At 44.9% G+C, this 22,943-nt stretch overlaps 1 protein-coding gene across 1 annotated transcript; it reads right to left on the reverse strand.

The window, feature by feature from the left end:
- Positions 1 to 343: 343 nt before the first annotated feature.
- Positions 344 to 13,435, reverse strand: acanb (aggrecan b). The gene is made up of 17 exons (XM_048256171.1): positions 13,357 to 13,435; positions 12,305 to 12,688; positions 11,702 to 11,876; positions 11,334 to 11,461; positions 10,852 to 11,145; positions 10,293 to 10,580; positions 8,705 to 8,879; positions 8,360 to 8,487; positions 7,878 to 8,171; positions 7,621 to 7,716; positions 6,369 to 7,523; positions 5,762 to 5,875; positions 5,392 to 5,550; positions 4,608 to 4,690; positions 4,037 to 4,181; positions 1,728 to 1,910; positions 344 to 1,632 (listed from the first exon to the last, which is right to left on the reverse strand). The coding sequence occupies exons 1-17, from the start codon at positions 13,433 to 13,435 to the stop codon at positions 1,547 to 1,549; spliced, it is 3,966 nt and encodes a 1,321-aa protein (XP_048112128.1). The 3' UTR covers positions 344 to 1,546.
- Between the last annotated feature and the right edge of the window lie 9,508 nt (positions 13,436 to 22,943).

A 22,943-nucleotide genomic window follows, 5' to 3' on the forward strand; every position in this document is an offset into this window, starting at 1 on the left:
TTCTTTCATCAGACATATAGGCACATATACAGCACATAGTGAATCACATTTGTAGTGTGCTTTAGAAGGACTGAACATACCTACCCTCATATGTACACACACACACACACACACACACACACACACACACACCTATGCATGCACAGCACGCATGCACCTCTTTGCACACTTACCCAGTACATTCTTATTTAGCTCCTATCAACGTACATTCTCTGAAACATGCATTTGGGTCTTAGCTGGTCAGCGATGGTAAAGTCAACAAGCAAGACATTATATCAATCTCAAGCACATATCTTTTTTTTCCACCCCAGGATCATAAATTACCATGCTATTATACAATATATTTGGTGCCAAATATTTATTTCAGGGGTTAGACAGTGATGGTAATTTGACAATTATTAGACACCAATGTTTTGACATAATCTTTTTTCTACTGTACAGTCAAATGGGTAAAACAGCATGGATGGGCATTCTCTTGCCTTTTGATCTGTCACACAGGACCAAGAGATATTTCAAGGCTGAAGCATTCTCTCAAACTCTGGTTTGGACACAATAATCTTATTTGATCAATACTTCTGTTGGTTTGGTGAAATCTAGTCGGTAGTGTCAAATCTGCCTAGAAGGCCAAAATAGTGTGCATTATGTCATCAAGCATGGTTAAGTACAATCTCTCAGGCCAAAAGGCATTCACAGTAAATGTCAACCAGACAAAGGTCTCTTTTAGAGACGTGTCTTCTCCTTATGGAGAAAGAAACTACTTTATCACAACCAGGGATTGTTTTAACCATTTAACAGAAATGGATTTTAAAATGAAATAATATATCGGTAGTGTGGTTGTGGTCACTGGTAGTGGTGCAACTGAAGTGCTATGCACTACAAAGTGAAATCTGTAATCTCAGAAAATAAATTAGATCTGACTATTCAGGAAAACTAAGTTACTGATCTGATTGACCACAACCTTAGTCGCTCCGTCTAAATGTAAGACAGGTAAGAAATGTGAGTCTTTTGCTGGATCCCAGTGGCTGAGCTAATGGGGAATTGTTTGTCTTTTTCTCAGGAAAAGATACTTGTACTCTCTGTGGTCCTGAGTAAAACAGAAAACAAAATACAAAAATATACTAAACTTTGCAAATTAAAAAAGAAACTATGAGCTTTTCATAATTACCAACTGTAGTCAAGGCAGCCTTTTGTCTTTGATGGCGTGTGCTACTGTAGGACTTGAGGAGTTACTTTCTCTCTCTAAATTAACACCAACTTCGGGTCTGTTTACAGAAGAACAGTTCACAAATTTAGCAAAAAATGTCTCATTGGAACTATAGCATTAGCCATCTTTCCTCAACTTACTCCTCTTTACAGTCAGAACAAAGTAACACTTTTAAATCCGATTAGCCAGGCAGACTACAAAACCAAATGTTTGACAATGTTTATATAAGTTGGGCAATCTCTCTTACGTGTGTTTGTTTTTGTCAGGCAAAAATGTCTTGTATAGAAATATTTTTTAACAACAGAATCCTTTTTTCCCTAATGTTAGTCTCTTCTGTCCTGTTTAGAGGTGTTTCCGCCATGTCCGACTGCTTGCCACTTTAGACTGCTGCTTCAGGGATCGTTTCCTCAGTCTGATGTTGGTACTACCTGGTGAGGATGTAACGAACACAAGCATCTTAAATATCACTCAGGTTTCAAACAGACAAAGCACTGATGAGCTCAGCTGAGAGGTAGAAACTCACTGCCTATACACTCCACTAGGGGATCCTCCCATCGGCCATCTGGCATGCAGCGCACCACAGACAGGTGGCGCTGTGTGAAGCCTTCGTTACACTGGTAACGCACGATGGAGTTGACAGGGTAGCGATTTTTGGGGGTGTCCATCAGTCTAGCATTCTCCACCTCAGGAGGCGAAGAGCACATGACTATATTGAGGGAGATACAAACAACACAACGTTAAAAGAGGACATATAGCTTACACACTGTATAGCTTATATAGCTTATAACATAGAGCATATAGCTTACACACTGTTTAGCTTATATAGCTTATAACATAGGGCATATAGCTTACATAATGTATATAAAGCTTATATAGCTTATAACATAGGGCATATAGCTTACACACTGTATAGCTTATATAGCTTATAACATAGGGCATATAGCTTACACACTGTATAGCTTATATAGCTTATAACATAGGGCATATAGCTTACATACTTTATATATAGCTTATAAGGCTCATAACATAGGGCATATATCTTACATGCTGTATATATAGCTTATGTAAGGGATAATGTATTGTCCGCCGGTAATTATCAGAAAATAAGTCCCGACAGGAAGAGCAGAACCCCGACGCGGAGGAGTTTTGCTTCGACCTGCAGCGGAGGGGTTTTGCTTCGACCTGAAGGGACTTATTTTCTGATAATTACCGCGGACCGGATATCCCGCTTTATTACGCTACTTGCCAAAACGAGAAAAGAAACCTAACACAACGAATCTTTAAAAATGATTTTGCTACCGTTTTGTGTCTTCCGCTGACAAAATAAATAGTTCGCCACACAGATAGAACTTGACAGTTTCAGGTGTTGCGTGGCAACGTCTTACTAGCTTACTTTCCCTTTCAATGAAATTCCATTGCAATAAGCGAATGCAATTCTTGCCGTTCTTGCCGTCTTCAACCCATTGCCATTGACAGCGGTGATTATATACTTTGCCGGTGATTTATATAGATTTAACATAGGCCCGAACGTTGGGAAGGCCCATTCATGTGAATGGAACTTTCTGCAGCACTCTGAAGAGCCGTGTAATAAATATATTATAACATAGGGCATATAGCTTGCATACTGTATAGATTATAGCTTATAACATAGGGCATATAGCTTACACACTGTATAGCTTATATAGCTTATAACATAGGGCATATAGCTTACATACTTTATATATAGCTTATAAGGCTCATAACATAGGGCATATATATTACATGCATTATATATAGCTTATGTATATATATTATATAGTTATAACATAGGCATATATCAGAAAATAAGTCCCTATTAGGAAGCAGCAGAACCTCGAGCAGAACTCGAGGAGGAGTTTTGCTTCACCTGCAGCGAGGGGTTTTGCTTCAACCTGAAGGGACTTATTTTCTGATAATTACCGGCGACAATACATTATCCCGCTTTATTACACGGCTACTTGCCAAAACGAGAAAAGAAACCTAACACAACGAATCTTTAAAAATGATTTTGCTACCGCTTTTGTGTCTTCCGCTGACAAAATAAATAGTTCGCCACACAGATAGAACTTGACAGTTTCAGGTGTTGGCGTGGGCAACGCCTTACTAGCTTACTTTCCCTTTCAATGAAATTCCATTGCAATAAGCGAATGCAATTTTGCCGTTCTTGCCGCCTTTCAACCCATTGCCATTGACAGCTGTGATTATATACTTTGGTCGGTGATTTATATAGATTTAACATAGGCCCTAACGTTGGGAAGGCCCATTCATGTGAATGGAACTTTCTGCAGCACTCTGAAGAGCCGTGGTAATAAATATATTTATAACATAGGGCATATAGCTTGCATACTGTATAGATTATAGCTTATAACATAGGGCATATAGCTTACACACTGTATAGCTTATATAGCTTATAACATAGGGCATATAGCTTACATACTTTATATATAGCTTATAAGGCTCATAACATAGGGCATATAGCTTACATACCGTATATATAGCTTATATATATTATAACATAGGGCATATAGCTTACATCACTGTATATATAGCTTATATACATTATAACATAGGGCATATAGCTTATATACTGTAACATAGATGTTCTGACACACCTTAATGACAATGAGCAGCCATATCATCACTCTTGTCTATAGATTAGAGAATATATATATAGTGGGGAAGGTTTGAGCACTGACCTGGTCCACTCTTGTCTATAGATTAGAGAATATATATATAGTGGGGAAGGTTTGAGCACTGACCTGGTCCACTCTTGTCCATAGATTAGAGAATATATATAGTGGGGAAGATACTGACCTGGTCCACTCTTGCAGGTGAAAGGCAGGTGGTAGTTGCAGGGAACGTCGTTCCACTGGCCATTCTCGTGCCAGATCATCACCACGCAGTCCTCTCCAGCGTTGAAGTAGTTATCAGGCTGATTTGGTCTCCAGTTCTCGAAGCTCTGTCAAATAAGGCATTATCAACATATTTGTTTCAAAGATAAAAAAAAAAACTTTGATGAATTTTTTTTGATGAATGATCAGGGATGGGCTAAATACATCAGAATGTATTTTAAAATAAAATGTCAAATACCCTTTTTAAGGTGGACAGTGTTAGAGAGCAACAGCTTTTTTCTGCCTATGAGACATGCCATTAACCTAGAAACAGTCAACGGATCAACTATGCTGACCTGCCTGTTAAATCTCATAGCCTAAATACTGTATCAGAGATGTACTCAAAAAGTCATAACTGAACTTGTCAAGTGGAGACAAGTCGCTTATATCATCAGTGCATGCCCAGACTGCTTGATATTGCACTGTGTAACGCTGTTGATCTGAAGGATCATGACCCTTTGAGTTGGTTTTTAAGTGCAGCCTGGAGTACTTACCATCGGAGTCCCGTCCGTCCACCTGAACTCGTTCTGTACGTCCTTGTCGTTGAGTCCGATCCACTGATAGTCCTGCGCATTGGCTGGGCAGCAGAGACAAGGACAGGTAAGCTCAAGCACCTCCCTGTGCACGCAGGTACACACTACACACACACACTATGCACTACACATACACTATACACACTACACACTACACACACACACACACACTACACACTACACACTACACAAACACACACTACACACCACACACACACTACACACACACACTACACACTACACACACACACTATACACAGACAATATACACACACACACACACACACACACACACACACACACACACACACACACACACACTACACACTACATACACACACACACTACACACCACACACACACACTACACACACACACACACACTACACACTACACACACACACTACACACTACACATACACTATACACACACACACACACACTACAGTATGTGGGCGGTGGTAGTGTAGTGGTTACTACTACAGTAGCCTGAAAGTTGTCGGTTCAATTCCCCACTACCACCGTTGTGCCCTTGAGCAAGGCACTTAACCCCAAGTTGCTCGGGGACAATGTAATCCCTTGTAATATAGTTGACATATGTAAGTCACACAAAAATCAGCCAAATGTAATGTAATGTAATGTAATGTAACAGTATACACACACACACACACACACACTACACACTACACACACACTATGCACGCAGGTACACCAAATACTAGTGTCCACTTGGTAGCCTACTCACAGTTGACAAACTCCTGCTCCTCTGGGGTGGTGATGCTGACCAGGTGGGAGTTGAGCTCCTGACAGCGCTGCTCAGCGCTGCCCCAGGTCTCGCGCTCCGAGAAGTGAAGGTAGCAGCTCCCCATGAACTCCTCCCAGCCCTGCTCACAGCCCTGCGTTGCTGTGGGAACCACCAAAGACAAGTGGCTAGAGTGAGAGCCAAGTGATGTGCTACATTTGAGGTCTCTTGACACAGCTGTACAAAGCAGCTCATACCTTTTGGTCCCTTGGCCAGCAAATTAAATAATATATCAATTCAATCAACATATTCAATAATAAATGACACACAATGGCTTTCTTGTTTTTTTGTTTTTAAATTGAATATGACTCACGTGTGGCGCAGTCATCTCCTGTCTGTCCTGGAGGACACTGGCATACAGCGATGCCATCCTGGACTGAGCATGACCCAGAGCCACAGGGGTTGGGCGCGCAAGGATCAGCATCACCTAGAACAGCACGATAGCGCCAAGGTATGGGACAATCAATACAAGGGTTACCCTATTACTGTAAATAAAACAATATATTCATTTAGTTGTCCTCAGTATTTCACACACACACACACACACACACACACATTCATTCAGTTGTCCTCAGTATATTTGGTCCACTCCAGCGCATGATGTCTTAAGCTGAATGTACTTTTTAAGTTTGCTAGTTTGGCATATAGCAGTTGCAAAGGAACGCACAGATATACTTCATATAACAATGTGTTTGAAATACAGTACCATGAATGAGTTTTTATTATATTTTTTTTGTTATATTTAAAAACTTAGAAATTCATGGTTGAAGTCATGTATTGCACTACAGTAAATCTTTATTCATAAGCAGATTTACTGGAGTGCCTTCATGAACTTAAATTATGTGTGTAATGTTTGATCAAGTGTGTAATGTTAAATTATGTGTGTAATGTTTGAGGAAAAAGGAATATCGGGACGTCACCATCTTCAACAGCCGGCTCCTCCACAACGGCTGGTGTCTGCAGTGGCACGGAGGAGGCAGTGGTGATGCTGGACACAGTGGTGGTGCTGACCCTGTCACTGACCACGCCGCTGGGGCTGGTGGTGCTGCCAGGGGACTCTGTGGTGAGGTCAGCCCATGTTGTTGGGAACACGTCTGGCTCTATCGTCGAAGTCGTAGTGGGCATCACCTCTGCGTCATGACCGCTCTCGTGCCCATGTGGTCCTCTTCCACTCATGAACTCCCCCGCGTACTGCTCGTGGGTGTAGCCAGGGGGCAGCTCCGCCCCGCTGGCCTCCACTGACCCCTGACCCTGCTCCTCCGTCTCCCTGGGATGCTCCGTCACCTCAAACACTTCGTTCTCCCTCAGGACGACTCCGTCGGGGCGATGAGAGACGCCAGACGGGAAGCCTGACAGGAAGCCGGACGGATACGCCGAGCCGAACCCGCTGGCATCGCCCGAGCCCACGGGCCGGACGCCGGACACCTCCTGCTCCTCCTGACCACTCCCCGTCAGCTGAATCAGCCTGTGGTCCACGAAGGTCAGATCTGGGAAGCCGGAGGCAGAGCCACTGCTGCTGCTGACGTCGCCGCTAAGGAACCCGGAACCGCTGACGTCCGAGGGTCCCCTGCCCAGCTCCTGCTCCGCTCTCGTAGGGGTGACGGACTGGTCGACCAGCTCCCTGTCAATCAGCACGACCATGGAGTCTCCACTCTCCTCTCCACTCTGCTCTCCGCTCATCAAGGACTCCTCCACGTACTGCTTGAAGGGGTAGCCAGGGGGCAGCTCCCTGACCATGGAGTCTCCACTCTCCTCTCCACTCTCCTCTCCGCTCTCCTCTCCACTCTCCTCTCCGCTCTCCTCCTCCGTCCCTGAGATCTCTCCGGAGGCCGCGGGGAGTGTGATGGTGCTGCCCTCCGCGGCCTCTTCAGGAAGGCCGGACGCAGAGCCCTGTCCAGAGAGCTGCTCTCCGCTGCCCTGGAGGATCACCGTGAGGCCAGATCCATCAACACCTGAGCCGGACTCCACTCCGCTTGGCCTGCCGCTGCCCGATACTTCCCCCGAGCCGTAAGTGGACTCCTCCCCAGAGCCAGAGCCAGAAACGTCCACGAACATCGGAGAGATGGTGGGACGCACTGGTGGAGGACAAGGGACACATGCATGAGGGCAGATAAGTATGTTTGCAGTGTACTTTTAGTGATCCAGATACAAGACTGAGTTTATGCACTGTACCAGGCCTCAGAAGATCTGTGATTACGGTCATGTTCCACTCCGAAACCATGTGAGTTGTGTCCACTATGCCCTCGGAGATCAGCATGGACAGGTCAGCTACAAAGGCAAAATCCAACCAGTGTCACAAAAATGTAAACCAATCATTTAAATTAACTGTAATAAGAAAAATAAACAACATACATGGCATATTTCATGACACCTTTTAGGGTTTGTAAAATGTGATGTCATTTCCTGTTGGTCCACTCTAGTGGCCGTACCTCTGTAGCAGTAGGCGTCGTATCTGGCGTAGGGGCTGGGAAAGCCAGCCTGGCCAGGGTACACATGGACGGTGTGAACCCCGACTCGCCCTCCTCCGCAGTTCTGCCTCGGGTTGCGGATGGGATAGCGGACGCTGCGGTCAGACAGCCAGCCGGGGTGGCAGCTGTCCATGCCCTGGCTCCACGCCGCGTACAACTCCCCCGTGGAGGCCAGCGCAGCGTTCTGCCTCCTGCAGTAAGACTGAGCCTGGTAGTAGGTGAGGCCGGCCAGAGTGCTGACGTGGAAGAGCTTCCCTGAGAAGAGAGGGATGAGAGAAAAGAGTGATGAGAGAAGAGAGAGATGAGAGAAGAGAGAGATGAGAGAAGAGAGAGATGAGAGAAAGAGCCAAACATAAGTTGGAGTATTGAGAGTCACAGTGGCTGTCCTCAGCTGGACAAGACTGGGCTTCCCAGTACGAGATGAGGTGACCAGTGCTGCTCACCCCTCAGCTGCTCCATGTGGCAGTAGACGTCGTAGTGCTCCCTGGCGTCCTTAAGGCCATATGAGTGAACACCAGGCTGCTGCTCTTGGTCTCCAGAGCATTTGGCTCGTGGATTTACAATGGGATACCTGAACACAGAGCACATTAGTGTTATATCACACACAAACAAGATCCTTCTGTAGGCATGCTATGTGAAAACACTGATTGATTAGCAGTACAACTGCACTCCATCTCTGATAAGCCGACTTGTTGATAAAATGTCAATAATAAACATGGTATTTATGATTCTTGGATTTGGGGAGTACACAAACATACACAAACAGTGTCCAGTGTTGTGTGACTGACCTGACTGTCTGGTCACTGAGCCAGCCGGCAGCGCAGTGATGGAAGCCTGCCTCGTAGGCCGCCTGGAGCTGCTGGGGGCTGGCGATGTCTGCGCCCTGACTGTGGCAAGCCAGCTGGGCATCCACGAAGGTCAGAGCATAACGCCTGGAGCCAGAACGGTAGTGAAACACCACACCTGGAGAGAGAGAGAGAGAGAGACAGAGAGAGAGTGAGAGAGACACACAGAGACAGAGAAAGAGACAGAGAGAGACAGACAGAGAGAGAGAGAGAAAGATTTTTTTAAGCTGGAAATATTGTTTCATGACTCTCATCAGTTCACTTGGTTTCCCATCATCCCCCAGCAGACTCACTGTCACTGTGTTCACATCTCTTATAGTCAATAGTTCACATTTCTTATAGTCAATAGTTCACATCTCTTATAGTCAATAGTTCACATTTCTTATAGTCAATAGCTCAAGCTCTAATAGTCAATAGCTCAAGCTCTTATAGTCAATAGCTCAAGCTCTTATAGTCAATAGTTCACATTTCTTATAGTCAATAGCTCAAGCTCTTATAGTCAATAGTTCACATTTCTTTTAGTCAATAGTTCACATTTCTATAGTCAATAGCTCAAGCTCTTATAGCAGAGACTTTCTAATGAGGAGACACAGCACTCAAAAATCCTCCATAGAAATGCACGGGGCTAGTTTGTAACGCCAATATGGTTGCTCTTGGGTGCTCCTTGTTGGTGCCCCCCCCAATCCCAATCCTCCCCCACCTTTCTTATGCAGCCCTTGCCACTTAATCTACTAAACCCCTCTTCTCCTGCACTTTTTACCCACCCATAAATGCACAAATAGGCTGACACCAGACATAATTTCACTGCATTTCTTACTTCCAGTAACTATATGCATGTGACAATAAACTTCCTTGTAGCCTTGTATCCTTGTATACATTAAGCCAAACATGTGGTGTGATGTAAATACATTGAGCCAATCATATGGTGTGTTGTGAAGATATCTTGCCAATCTTGTGAACTCGCTGCTGGAGCAAGATTGGTGTCGTGAAGCCTTGCGCACGCGCATTTTCTGCCGAAACGGATGTCCGATGAGTGCCCAAAAAGCGTTGCAATATGGCCGCCGATTGGAGGTACTTGCCTAAAAGGACTTTGCTTATAGTCAATAGCTCAAGCTCTTATAGTCAATAGCTCAAGTTCTTATAGTCAATAGCTCACATTTCTTATAGTCAATAGCTCAAGTTCTTATAGTCAATAGCTCACATTTCTTATAGTCAATAGTTCACATTTCTTATAGTCAATAGTTCAAGTTCTTATAGTCAATAGTTCAAGTTCTTATAGTCAGTTTCAGTGCTACCATAGTCAATGTGTGCTACCATTTTACACCACTTGTCACCACATCATTAAGGTATCATGACTCCTATCAGGTTTAATAAATGTAACGACCGGACCACTGACCATGTCCAGCAGGTTGATGGTACACCGATGCCAAAACCATGATCTCAACACTATATGTGCTTGTCTTAAAAAACAAGTCTTGGCTTTCAGGTGATTAACCTCATCACCTCACGACACGCTGCTAATGTCACTAACCTGCCGTGTGGTTCTCCTTGGGCCGCTCTATGGCCGTGTCTGGCCGGGCGGTAGCCGCCATGATGGCCTCCTCCGTGACAGGGCTGATGGAGGTGCTGGTGGTGGAGGGGAAGGGCAGGGGCACCTCGGTAGGCTCCTGGGCTCGGACCTCGCCCTCGGTGGTGGAGTGGGCGGGGTAGAGCGCAGGGCTGATGGTGACGGTGCCCACGCTAAAGTGTCCCTCGGTGGTGCTCCACTCGGGCTCTGGGAACGGAGAGGGTGAAGCCGACACCACCTCCTCCACCCGCTCTGCAGGAGATACAGGAACGCAGTTTATACACAACTACACCCACAACTACACCCAGGCACGTATCACACAGGTTTATACACAACTAAACCCAGGCAAGTATTACACAGTTTATACACAACTAAACCCAGGCAAGGTCATACAGATCAATAGAGCTCTTGGGTTTACTCTCAAAATGAACCCAGGTCCGATGTCGAATACCATTTTAAAGACATGGCACGTAAAGTTACTGTATTTGCCTGCCAGACTGGATTGCTACAAAACTGGATTTACCTTCAAAGCAGATGGCATCGTATCGAGAGTCAGGATAGGGGTAGCCGGTCTGGTTGGGGTACAGGTACACAGTGCGGACTCCCAGAAGCCCACCCCCACATTGAGGACGTGCAATGTTGATTGGGTAGCGCACACTTCTGTCGCCCAACCAGCCTGCGTTGCAGACATCCATACCACCCTGCCAGGCCAGATAGAGCTCCCCAGTGGTTGCCAGTCGGGCTCCCAGGTTGGTGCATTGGTCAATCGCCTCCATGAAGGTGAACTTCTCAACAGACATGGAATAGAAAACCTTGCCTAGACACAGGGAATCACAAAGAGAACATGGAGGTAAATATACACAGACACAGACACATAGGCTATGCTATGGTTATGGTTATGGTTATGGTTATGGGATTTGGCAGACGCCTTTGTCCAAAGCGAGAGACATAGGTTATGTAACACTTTATGTTCAAATGCGTAAATGTGTGTGCACTGTGAAATACCTGACATCTTCTCTGCAAAGCAGTACACATCATAAGTCTCATTGACATCTCTCACGCCATAGGTGCGGACACCAGGGAAGTCCTCTTTGTCCCCAAAACATCCCTCCCGGGGCTCATGGATCGGATACCTGGGGTATTATGGGTATTCTTAGTGCCTGGGGTATTATGGGTATTATCAGTATTCTTAGTGCCTGGGGTATTATCATTAGTTTTAGTGCCTGGGTTTATGTTTACCCCATGCTGTTAGGGCACTTGATATGCCAGATGCATGTGAATTCTACAAATAGATTATTATAACAGATACATTTACGAAGTCCCTTGTTGATGCTGATACATGGCATGCTGTATACTGTTTAGATCAACGCTACCTGACTGTTTGGTCAGCCAACCAACCAGCGTCACACTGGTGGAAGCCATCGTCGTAGGCAGCCTGGAGCTGAGCAGGGGTAGCGATAACAGCACTGTTCTGGACGCAGGCAGCCTTGGCCTTCTCAAACGTCAGTGTGTAGCGGGTAGAGATGGCTCGGTAGTGGAACACAATCCCTTCAGACAAGGCAAGAAGGAAAAACATTAGGTGCCAGTTTCTCAGAATCAAGTTGCCATGCGTATGCTCTCATATGCCCTTGCCATGCGTATGCTCTCATATGACACAGCAATCAAGTGCGCCCTTGCCATGCGTATGCTCTCATATGACACAGCAATCAAGTGCGCCCTTGCCATGCGTATGGTCTCATATGTCACAGCAAAAGCTGAACAAATACAATAAAGGCCTATTCTATATAACTGTCTATTTAATGAGCAAATACAATAAGGCCTATTCTATATACTGTAACTGTCTATTTAATGAGCAAATACAATAAAGGCCTATTCTATATACTGTAACTGTCTATTTAATGAGTAAATACAATAAGGGCCTATTCTATATAACCGTCTATTTAATGATGGTGATTTGTTTTCTCTTCTTCTTGTACCTTGAACCTGGACGTCAACAGAGTCATAGTTATCCTCGATGCCGTGCATGACCTCACAGCGATAGGAGCCGGAGTCCGACGAGCGCAGCTCGGTCATCTCCATGGTGACATCGGTGGGGATGGAGGGGTAGTTGATGAGGTGGACACGATCCAGGTAGTCGGTCTCCACCCTGACCTGGCCATCAGAGGCCACCAAGACGAGGGACACCTTGCCCTTGTAGATGTAGCTCCACTTGATGCGGTGGGCGAGGGGGGCGATGGTGGGCGCGCCTGGGTCGGGAACGGTGTTGTCCTGGAAGTAGCAGGGCATCACCACCTTTGCCCCCATCAGAGGGCGCAGCGGCTTCTCCACGGGAATGCTGACGCTCAGCGTGCTGTCCACGTCTGCAGAGCAAGAGAGCCGCTATGAGCATCAACACAGCAGTTATTGACCACTACTGACCGCTATGAGCATCAACACAGCAGTTACTGACCACTACTGACCGCTGTGAGCATCAACACTCACACAGCAGTTACTGACCACTACTGACCCCTATGAGCATCAACACAGCAGTTACTGACCCTTACTGACCGCTATGAGCATCAACACAGCAGTTACTGACCACTACTGACCGCTATGAGCATCAACACTCACACAGCAGTTACTGACCACTACTGACCCCTATGAGCATCAACACAGCAGTTACTGACCACTACTGACCGCTATGAGCATCAACACTCACACAATAGTTACTGACCGCTATGAGCACCAACACAGCAGTTACTGACCCCTACTGACCACTATAAGCATCAACACTCACACAGCAGTTACTGACCACTACTGACCACTATGAGCATCAACACTAACACAATAGTTACTGACCACTATGAGCATCAACACTCACACAATAGTTACTGTTAACATGTCGCTCTGTGGCTGTACTGTTATCTAACACAATAGACAACTTCAGAAGTAAAGGCATTTGTCAAATATTGATTTTAATCTTGGCAATCTATTTTGCTCTTTTGAATAAAGGGAATGCTTTATTGATCTAGACCCTGTTTTCTCTTACCTCCGTCAGAGAAGTCTCCAAAGGTTGGAGTTGCTGAGATGACATGTAAACATGCACACAGAAGAAGCAAGGTTGTCATGATTTAGCCTGCAGGAAAAGAGGAACAGGTATTGGTTTAATGTGTACAGGTATGGGTTTAATGTGTACAGGTATGGGTTTAATGTGTGCAAGTTGAAATAATGCATGAAAAAGTGCTACTTTAATTTGTTAAAGGTGAAGGATGATTACTAAAGCCCTCAGTGACTTTACACTGGGTAGTTTAGTGATTTGAATTTGAAGTCTTCTCAAACACTTTCTTAGAACATTTACTTTTCAGATTCTAATTCACACACACACACACACACACACACACACACACACACACACACACACACACACACACACACACAAAGGCCCTCTGTTTTTAGAACAGGAAATGTGTTCAGCCTACAAAACAGACTTGAAGCTTTTTCTGAGGTCCAGGGGTAGTGATAGAATCCCCTCACGCTTCATGTGTTTGTCCAGTGTGTTTTAAAGTGGAAAGCTTCCATCTGTGGCTACATTCCAAAGATAGTGCCCCCCTCTGTGTGCCATTTACTACTGTACCTACTGGCTGTGGCCCAGTGTGTGTGTGTTTGTGTGTGTGTGTGTGTGTGTGTGTGTGTGTGTGTGTGTGTACCTGCACATGAGAGTTAACCCTCTGGGGCCCACAGCCACACTACCCGTTAGATGATTAGAACCTAAAATTCTGTTCTACAAGACAAAATACCCTTTAAATATGCCGGCAGATGTAGGTCCAATATTCTGACATAATGCATCTCTTCCTTTGTTTTGTTTTTGTCTGCATCATATCTGCCTCAATAAGTGCTCATCTTTAATCATTTTTTACTTAGCTATCTATGTGTACTTTCTAATAGAAATGCCTGAGGCATTGTGTGTGGGATATTTGTTTAATGTCATCTGGCTAACCCCTTGAATTTCTATTATGTCAGAGTATCTTCTGAGCTCGGTGTGAATGTTGTCGCTTGTGTGGCTTCAGGCTGTCTATCTTCAGCCAAAACTGCCTAATCAGCAACTACACAAGACTATTAACAAATACAGAGCATGTTTCTCTGGCACATTTGCTCTCTCTCTCTCTCTCTCTCTCACACACACACACACACACACACACACACACACACACACACACACACACACACACACACACACACCCACACACAAAGGTGTAGAAATGTCACATTCTCCACCCTCCTGTGCTCCACCCTGCTGTGAAAAACAGGGCAAATAGAAGATATCTGTTGAGGAGGATTATTTCTGCTTCTCTGTCATCTGTATCCTTGTGCACATTCATTCATACTTGTTTTAATCTGAGATGAATCTTCTGACTGAATCCAGTTCATTGGCAGAACATCCTGTAGTGTATAGAGCATTGTAGAATGTCAGGTTTGGATCCCATCCAGATAAAACATTCAAATGGGTGAGTCAGAAAGTCCCTAAACGAGGGCCATGTCAGACAACACAGCTCAGTGTAGCCAATCAAATGAGCTCCCTGGGCCGCCAGCGAGTGGGCCCATGTCTTGCCGAGGTGCATCATTTGAAAAAGGCCTCTAAACGGCCGCCACAGTATGGCCATTCAGCTGCTGTGCCATGTTCCATTCCTGTACGGTTTGAGCCAATAAGCAGGGGTCTGTTGGCGCTGTGGTCGGCGCGCATGGACCCGGAGTCTGCACAGCGGCCAATGTAAACAGAGCTGCGTAAGCCAGCAGAGGCCCTCACCCACTGGTCCTCTGGAGACCCACGGCAACAGAACAGTGTCCACATTCAAACGTACGGACAAGCGTGCATATGTGCGCGCACACGCACACCCATACACCCAACACACACACACACACACACATGCACTCACACTCACATGCATGCACACACACACACACACACATGCTCACCCCAACAACACACACATGCATGAATACATGTACATACACACATACACACATGCAAATAGACACATTCACATGTACAGTGGCCAAGTGGGAGCAGGAGCAGCACAACGCTGCAGTCATGTGGTTGGGCTTGTTAATGCAGCTGGCAACAGGTAAACAGCTCCTATTTACACACATCTGCATTCAGGAGAGACAAGCCCGTTGATAAGGATGGGGCTGGGACAGAGCTACTACAGTAAGGCAGAGATGAGATGAGAAATGAGTGAGATGAGAAATGAGAGAGAATGAGAAATGAGTGAGAGAGTGAGTCTGAGTGAGTCAGAGACAAAGAAACCATAGAGACACAGGAAACGCATGCTGTACTATTGCAATACTGTATATTATGAGTATGTGCATCCAGAGAGATGCGGTATTGACGCAAACACCCCTGACATGCAGAGATGCAAGTATTTGACGTAGACATACAGTATTGTATGCCATATGACATGTCCTTCCTCTAGTAGACATTTTGTATACCATATGACATGTCCTTCCTCTAGTAGACATATTTTATGCCATATGACATGTCCTTCCAGTAGTAACATATTGTATACCATATGACATGTCCTTCCTCTGTCAGTGGTTGCTTCATTGTTTTTGTTGTGTTTTATAAAAACACTGGATTACCATGATACCATTTTAGTCATTTGGTTTTTACATGCCCATTGTATTTTCTTTTCACAGATAACTGATGATGTTAAACATACTTTCTGCTGCAATTTAATAAACTTTAATAACTATACTTTACAATAAAATTGGCCCTCATCATTATTATTAATTCGGTTCAGGAGCAATAAGGTCACCTAAATGCAAACAGTTAAACACAGAGTAAACTACAGTCACAGAGAGATTGCATTCAAATTACTCTCTTTGTTGGAAATAGACTTGTTCTGTTTTACCTGTCTCAAATGAACCATCACAAATCTGATATGAGCACTGATACCACTCATTACAATAATCTGGTCACTGCTCACCATAATCTACGCCTAGAATAATAGAATTACCTCTGTTCCATAATCTGGTCATAGAAGTGTTGCAAACAAATAAATATAAAATATTTATCTATTATTTTACAGTTTACTATTAAATATACACATGCACTTTCCTAATGTACAGTTTCATCTTGTTTTACGATTACAGTCTCACAATAATGCACCGCTCATCTGGATTGCATTCAAATGCTGAGTTACCTTGATATGAGAGGGGGCAGCTCCACAGGACCAGGAGATCTTTTTTAAAAGGTCTTGAGAGATTTTAAACTGTTGGGTCCAGTAGCTTCTTGGTCACAGTCCTGTCCTCTGCTGTGGTTACTCTACGTGGGCACTGGTCAAGAGGAGCTGTGTGTGTGGGTGTTTCAGCAGTCTGATTCCTGGTCTTCCTGGGACTGCCTGCTTCTCCTGTGTACACTGGGAGCAGAAAGAAGTTCTGTTCAACCTGGACACAAGTTTTTGCGGGCAAGTAGCAGAGAGGGAGTGAGAAGTTGAGAGAGAGAGAGAGAGAGAGAGAGAGAGAGAGAGAGAGGGAGGGATGGAGGCCACAGCTTTCTCCCCTTGCCAACAGAATGAGGTCATACCTTGACCATACAGTAGATTTCACAATTTTAAAAAGAAACAGTTGTCCATGATGAATATTTTGGCAATAGTTGTTGACAGATAAATTAAGCGTCTAATAATCAAATGACATCTTCTGTATATTTAAAGCAACCACTCACTTCTGTTCCATGCATGCTCAGATTCCATATATCCATTCACAGCATCAGGGCAATGATTCTATATATCTCATTCACAACACTCAGTGCAGTTACAGGACTGTGAAACGGTAAGCTTTGGGCTGAGAGGGTCAGACTGAGTCAGAGGTGACAGTTGGGCTGAGAAATGAACTATGGCCCAGACCTGCATGTAGCAACGAGATATATGTGACCAGTTCAGCTCAACTATGGCTCAGACCTGCATGTAGTAACGAGATATATGTGACCAGTTCAGCTCAACTATGGCTCAGACCTGCATGTAAGAGATATATGTGACCAGTTCAGCTCAACTATGGCTCAGACCTGCATGTAAGAGATATATGTGACCGTGACCAGTTCAGCTCAACTATGGCTCAGACCTGCATGTAAGAGATATATGTGACCAGTTCAACTTTCAAAACTCTACCACCTGTTGTATTATACCCCCATTATAGCAGTGAGCAATACTATTATTACTGTAGGAAATAACTGTTTTAGGTGCAATGTCACCAAAAGAGGGAATGACAGGAGTCAGTACCCTGGCAGCAGAACACCAGCTGTTACTGAACATCCATCAGAACACACTTAGACAGACCACTGCAGAAGAGGTCACCTTGATTCAATGTTTTTTTTAGTAGAGAAAACATTTAGCCACACAATTATAATTAATTTAAAATAACAAAATGGCATTCTATTGTACGTAAATCAGTTAACATTCCTAATAATATGGCCTTGATCAAAATAAACTCAATTCCTGAAATCACATGCAGACATAACAACAGCAACTATGAGTTTAAATTTAGCCTCCAAATGGTGACCCTGTGGAGGATGAAAAACACTGTGAAAGTACCAGGATTTCCTGACAGACACCAGGCCAGAGGCTGCCTGCAAAGAGGACAAATATGCTGTTCAAAGATGGTTGGGGAATGTGGCACAATGTTGTTTTAAACCAACAGCCGGAATGTACCGAAATAAAATCTCATGTCAGGTCGTAGGATTCAGGGCACGTCCTAATTGGCACATCCTCCATGCATGAGTGTTGGACTGGTTCTTATGCTGTTCTACTGTGTTGCTTCTCATGATGCAACTACAGTGAAATTGACCACAGGGGCCAGTAACATTAGTCTAGCTGCTGGGCCACAAGTCTTTGTTTTTGCCAATTATGGTGAGAATGAAAGATGTGATTCATGGGAGAGGGACTCGATGAGCTGGACAACAGAGCGGTAACACACAGTATAGTAGCCTACAGGGAAGACTTACGGCAGGACACAGAGCAGTAACACAGTAAAATAGCCTACAGGGCAGACTTACGGCAGGACCGGGCGCTGGACAACACGTTGCTGTCCAGGTCCAGGCTGGCCGAGGTCTGATGTGACATGCACACCGCCGTCTTCTCCTCTACTGTATGGAAGCTTTTTCTGGAGAAATGTGGCCAGTTTTTCAGGAGAAATGTGGTCAGTTTTTCAGGAGAAATGTGGTCAGTTTTCCCACCCCACCCGCTCTCCTCCTCCCTCAGCCAACGTCATGATTTCTGGGACAAAGTGAGGCACTGATAGAGTGGACAAGATGGACAAAGGAGAAGACTTATGTATCTTTGTTGGCCAGGTACACATGCATCATACATTCCTCATCCTTGGACAGATATTGGAGGCTGACTGTAATTCAGTTCTTACTGTCAACACTAGTAAATAATGATATCATATAATATCATAAGTAGTCATAAGTAAATATTATCATAACTAATATTTCTTAAACAAAAAATGTTAAAGGCATACATCCATTTGACCTTTAAGGGCCTCTATTTTCCTAAATGTGTTACAGTAATGTATTATGTTAATGGTTAATGTGATAATGTGATGATATTGAGTACCCAGGTCTCTCACTGAAAACACAGAATTATTTAGTGTGAGCAGGCCTGCTAAAAGAGAAAGCAATAATAAACCTGTATTATATTATATTATATTATATTATATTATATTATATTATATTATATTATATGATTGTGTTTGAGAGAACACTGGCTGTTTGTGTAGCATACACCATTTGTACCGGTGCCAAGTTGCCCTGCGTAATGTGGGGGCAAGAGACTGGAAGATTTGCTGCCCCCAGTAGCTCCCCACAGTTCTGTATTAGTGCTGTGGCACAGACCTTTAGCCGGAACAAGTCACACTTTATAGTCTGAGAAATTGGAGACATGTAGGCTTTTTGTCTGCTGTAATAAAACAAAATCATTAAACATGACTCAGTGCGTTTACAGCCTCGCTCCATAGTTCATCATTGTTGTGTCACCGCATGTGTAGACAGGGCAGCTCTGACAGGGCCCCGGTGTCTGCCCCCCCCAATCCCCCAAGTCCAGGTGGCAAAGTTGAGGTCCCCAGGGGCGCCCAGTGTTGACATTAACCCCCTTACAATGTATTCATGGTTTTGGTTCATGTGAGCATTTAAACAAAAAATCTCCAGAGAATATCAGTAAGGAGTTTCCTTATACTCGGTTTAACATCCTGTCAGTGGAATGTCCTTTTCCTGGCAAGCCCATGCCAAACAATAACAGACCTGTCTGAGCCCAATCCTTAATGAGCATTTCTAGTATGAGCCCCATATGAGCTCCATAATGAGCATCTCTAGTATGAGCCCCATAATGAGCATCTCTAGTATGAGCCCCATATGAGCACCATAATGAGCATCTCTAGTATGAGCCCCATATGAGCACCATAATGAGAGCACTCTAGTATCCCCATTGAGCACCATAATGAGCATCGGATGAGCCCCATATGAGCTCCATAATGAGCATCTCTAGTATGAGCCCCATATGAGCACCATAATGAGCATCTCTAGTATGAGCCCCATAATGAGCATCTCTAGTATGAGCCCCATATGAGCACCATAATGAGCATCTCTAGTATGAGCCCCAAATGAGCACCATAATGAGCATCTCTAGTATGAGCCCCATATGAGCACCATCCTTAACACGGTGCAGTAATCAGACATTTGAATGCAGAGCACAGAGGAGTCCGTTCAGCCCCAGACTCAGACACATGTTCATGCCTTCAAATGCTGCTGGGGGAGGGGTCAAATGCTGCTGGACTGGATGAGGGGGAGGGGTCTGAGGGAATGAGCAGGCCATTCATGAGCGAGCGAGGAAGGCCGGCTGGAAGAAGTGCTTCTGCTGACGCCTGCACTCACACGGGTGCAGCACGGCCTTTCTCTTCCCCATGCCTCTCCTGTCAGCTGGCAACTCTCCTGCACCGAGACCAAAATTGCTGACATGACGGATTTTCCTCAGAGTTTTAGCTTACGTGAGATTTCAGTGGATCGGGGAATATGGATCATATGTGAGATTTCAGTGGATCGGGGTATATGGATCATATGTGAGATTTCAGTGGATCGGGGTATATGGATCATATGTGAGATTTCAGTGGATCGGGGTATATGGATCATATGTGCTTGCCTTACCCTCTGCCTAGCTTTCTTTCACAAACACTGCAGAGCCCACCCCCCATGACACGCACACACATACTGTATACACACACACACACACATACATACACACACACACACACACACACACACACACACACACACACACACACACACACACACACACACACACGCACACACATTTTAATACCTTTATTTGTGTTCACATTTTACAATAGATTTCATTGAACACAAACAATCTTAGATACCAGCATTGTAAACCCAGTAGCCTATGCCTCTGGTCTCAGTTCGTGGGTACAAAAAAACAGCCGCCTTCTCCCAGATGTGATTTCGCTGCCATTATCACAGAAATTGAGTTAGAATTTTGCTAGAGCCTTTTGCTCTTGTCTTTTAGAGAGACCAGCAATCTGCAACCCCCCTGACTACTAGTCTGTGGACATTACCTAGGCTTCCAAATATATACACCAACAGCTTACACACAAAAACACACACACACACACACACACATACACACACACACACACACACACACAAACACACACACACACACACACACACACACACACACACACACACACACACACACACATACACAAACACACACACAAACACACACACACACACAAATAACACACACACACACACACACATACTGTGCACACACATACACACACACACACACACACACACACACACACACACACACACACACACACACACACACATACACACATACACACACACACTCTCTCTCTCTCTCTCTATTACAAAACCAAACTTTGCTTCCAAAGTGTTTCCATAGACATCTTCATGTGATTGAAGCTATTCTTGGTATGAATACCTAAATGTTCGATACGCCATGACAGTCAAAGTCAAAGTCAAAGTCAAAGTCAAAGTCATCGCTTTATTGTCAATTTCTTCACATGTTCCAGACATACAAAGAGATCGAAATTACGTTTCTCACTATCCCACGGTGAAGACAAGACATATTTTACCAATTTAAGTCCACAGACAAACATAACATTCAAGTAAACAAAAAAGTAAGTAAATAAGTAAATAAGAGGGGCACATATAATAATGAAAAAATAAGAGCAGCAAAATTTGGTTGGGAAGCAGCAAAATTTGGTTTGAAATTGTGCATAGACAGTCAATAAAATACTAGTGCAAAAAAAGTCAGGCCAATAATAGGCTTGGGTAGTTCTGTTTGACCTAAGTAATAAAGAAAGTGGCATAGTGGTGCAAAGTTATGTAAGAGCAGCAGAGTGTTGTGTTTTCAGGACAACAACAACGCCAAGTTGTAAAGTGTACAAGTGTGCAAGTGTTCAAGTGTGCAAGTGGAGAGTGCAGGCGACCATTGTGGGTCCAATGTCCAGGATGTTATGTAGCTGAGGGTGGAGGGGGGAGAGGAGGGAGAGAGTTCAGCATCCCACAGCTTGGTGTATGAAGCTGTTGGGTGAGTCTGGTAGTGCGGGCGCAGGCTTCTGTACACCTCTTCCCAGAGGGCAGTAGATCAAACAGATTGTGCCCGGGGTGACTTGCATCACTCACAATTTTGGTCGCCTTTATGGGTGGGGTGGGTGGTGTAAATGTCCTTCAGGGAGGGAGTGAAGCACCAATGATCCTTCCAGCTGTGTTCACTATGGCTGCAGGGCTTTCCTGTTGTATTCAGTGCAGCTTCTCCCCCACAGCGATACAGCTGGAGAGGATGCTCTCAATGGTGCCTCGGGTAGAATGTGGTCATGATGGCTGGTGGAGCACTTGCTCAGCCTGAGTTTCCACTGGGAAGTACAGGCGGCGCTGAGCTCTCTTCTGCCAGTGATGCAGTGTTGGTGGTCCAGGGAGAGGTTCACTGATGTGCACCCCCAGGGAATTTGGTGCTGCTCGCTCTCCCACCACAGCACCCTCGATGGTCAGTGGCAGGTGTTGGGTGTGACCTCTCCGGAAGTCAACAACAATCTCTTTGGTCTTGCTGGCCGTTCAGCAGGAGGTTGTTGTCCCTGCACCACGTGGTCAGATGGTGCGACCTCCAACCTGTATTGAGTCTCGTCGCCCTTGGTGATGAGACCCACCAGAGTTGTGTCGTCAGCAAATTTCACTATGTGATTGTTGCTGTAGGTTGCAGTGCAGTCATGCGTCAGCAGGGTGAAGAGCAGCGGACTGAGCACGCAGCCTTGGGGGGCCCCTGTGCTCAGTGTGATGCTGCTTGAGGTATTGTTGCCAACACGTACTACTTGGGGCCTCTGACAGAGGAAGTCCAGTAGCCAGTTGCAGAGGTAGGTACTGAGTCCCAGTTTGTCAAGTTTGCAGATGAGTTGTTGTGGTATTATGGTGTTGAATGCAGAACTGAAGTCTATGAACAGCAATCTCACATATGAGTCTCTTTTTTTTCCAGGTGGGTGAGGGCTGGGTGGAGGCAGAGCAGATTGCATCCTCTGTAGACCGCTTGGCTCGGTATGCAAACT

Source organism: Alosa alosa, chromosome 11 (genome assembly GCF_017589495.1).
Source record: "Alosa alosa isolate M-15738 ecotype Scorff River chromosome 11, AALO_Geno_1.1, whole genome shotgun sequence".
Classification (NCBI taxonomy): Eukaryota; Metazoa; Chordata; class Actinopteri; order Clupeiformes; family Clupeidae; genus Alosa; species Alosa alosa.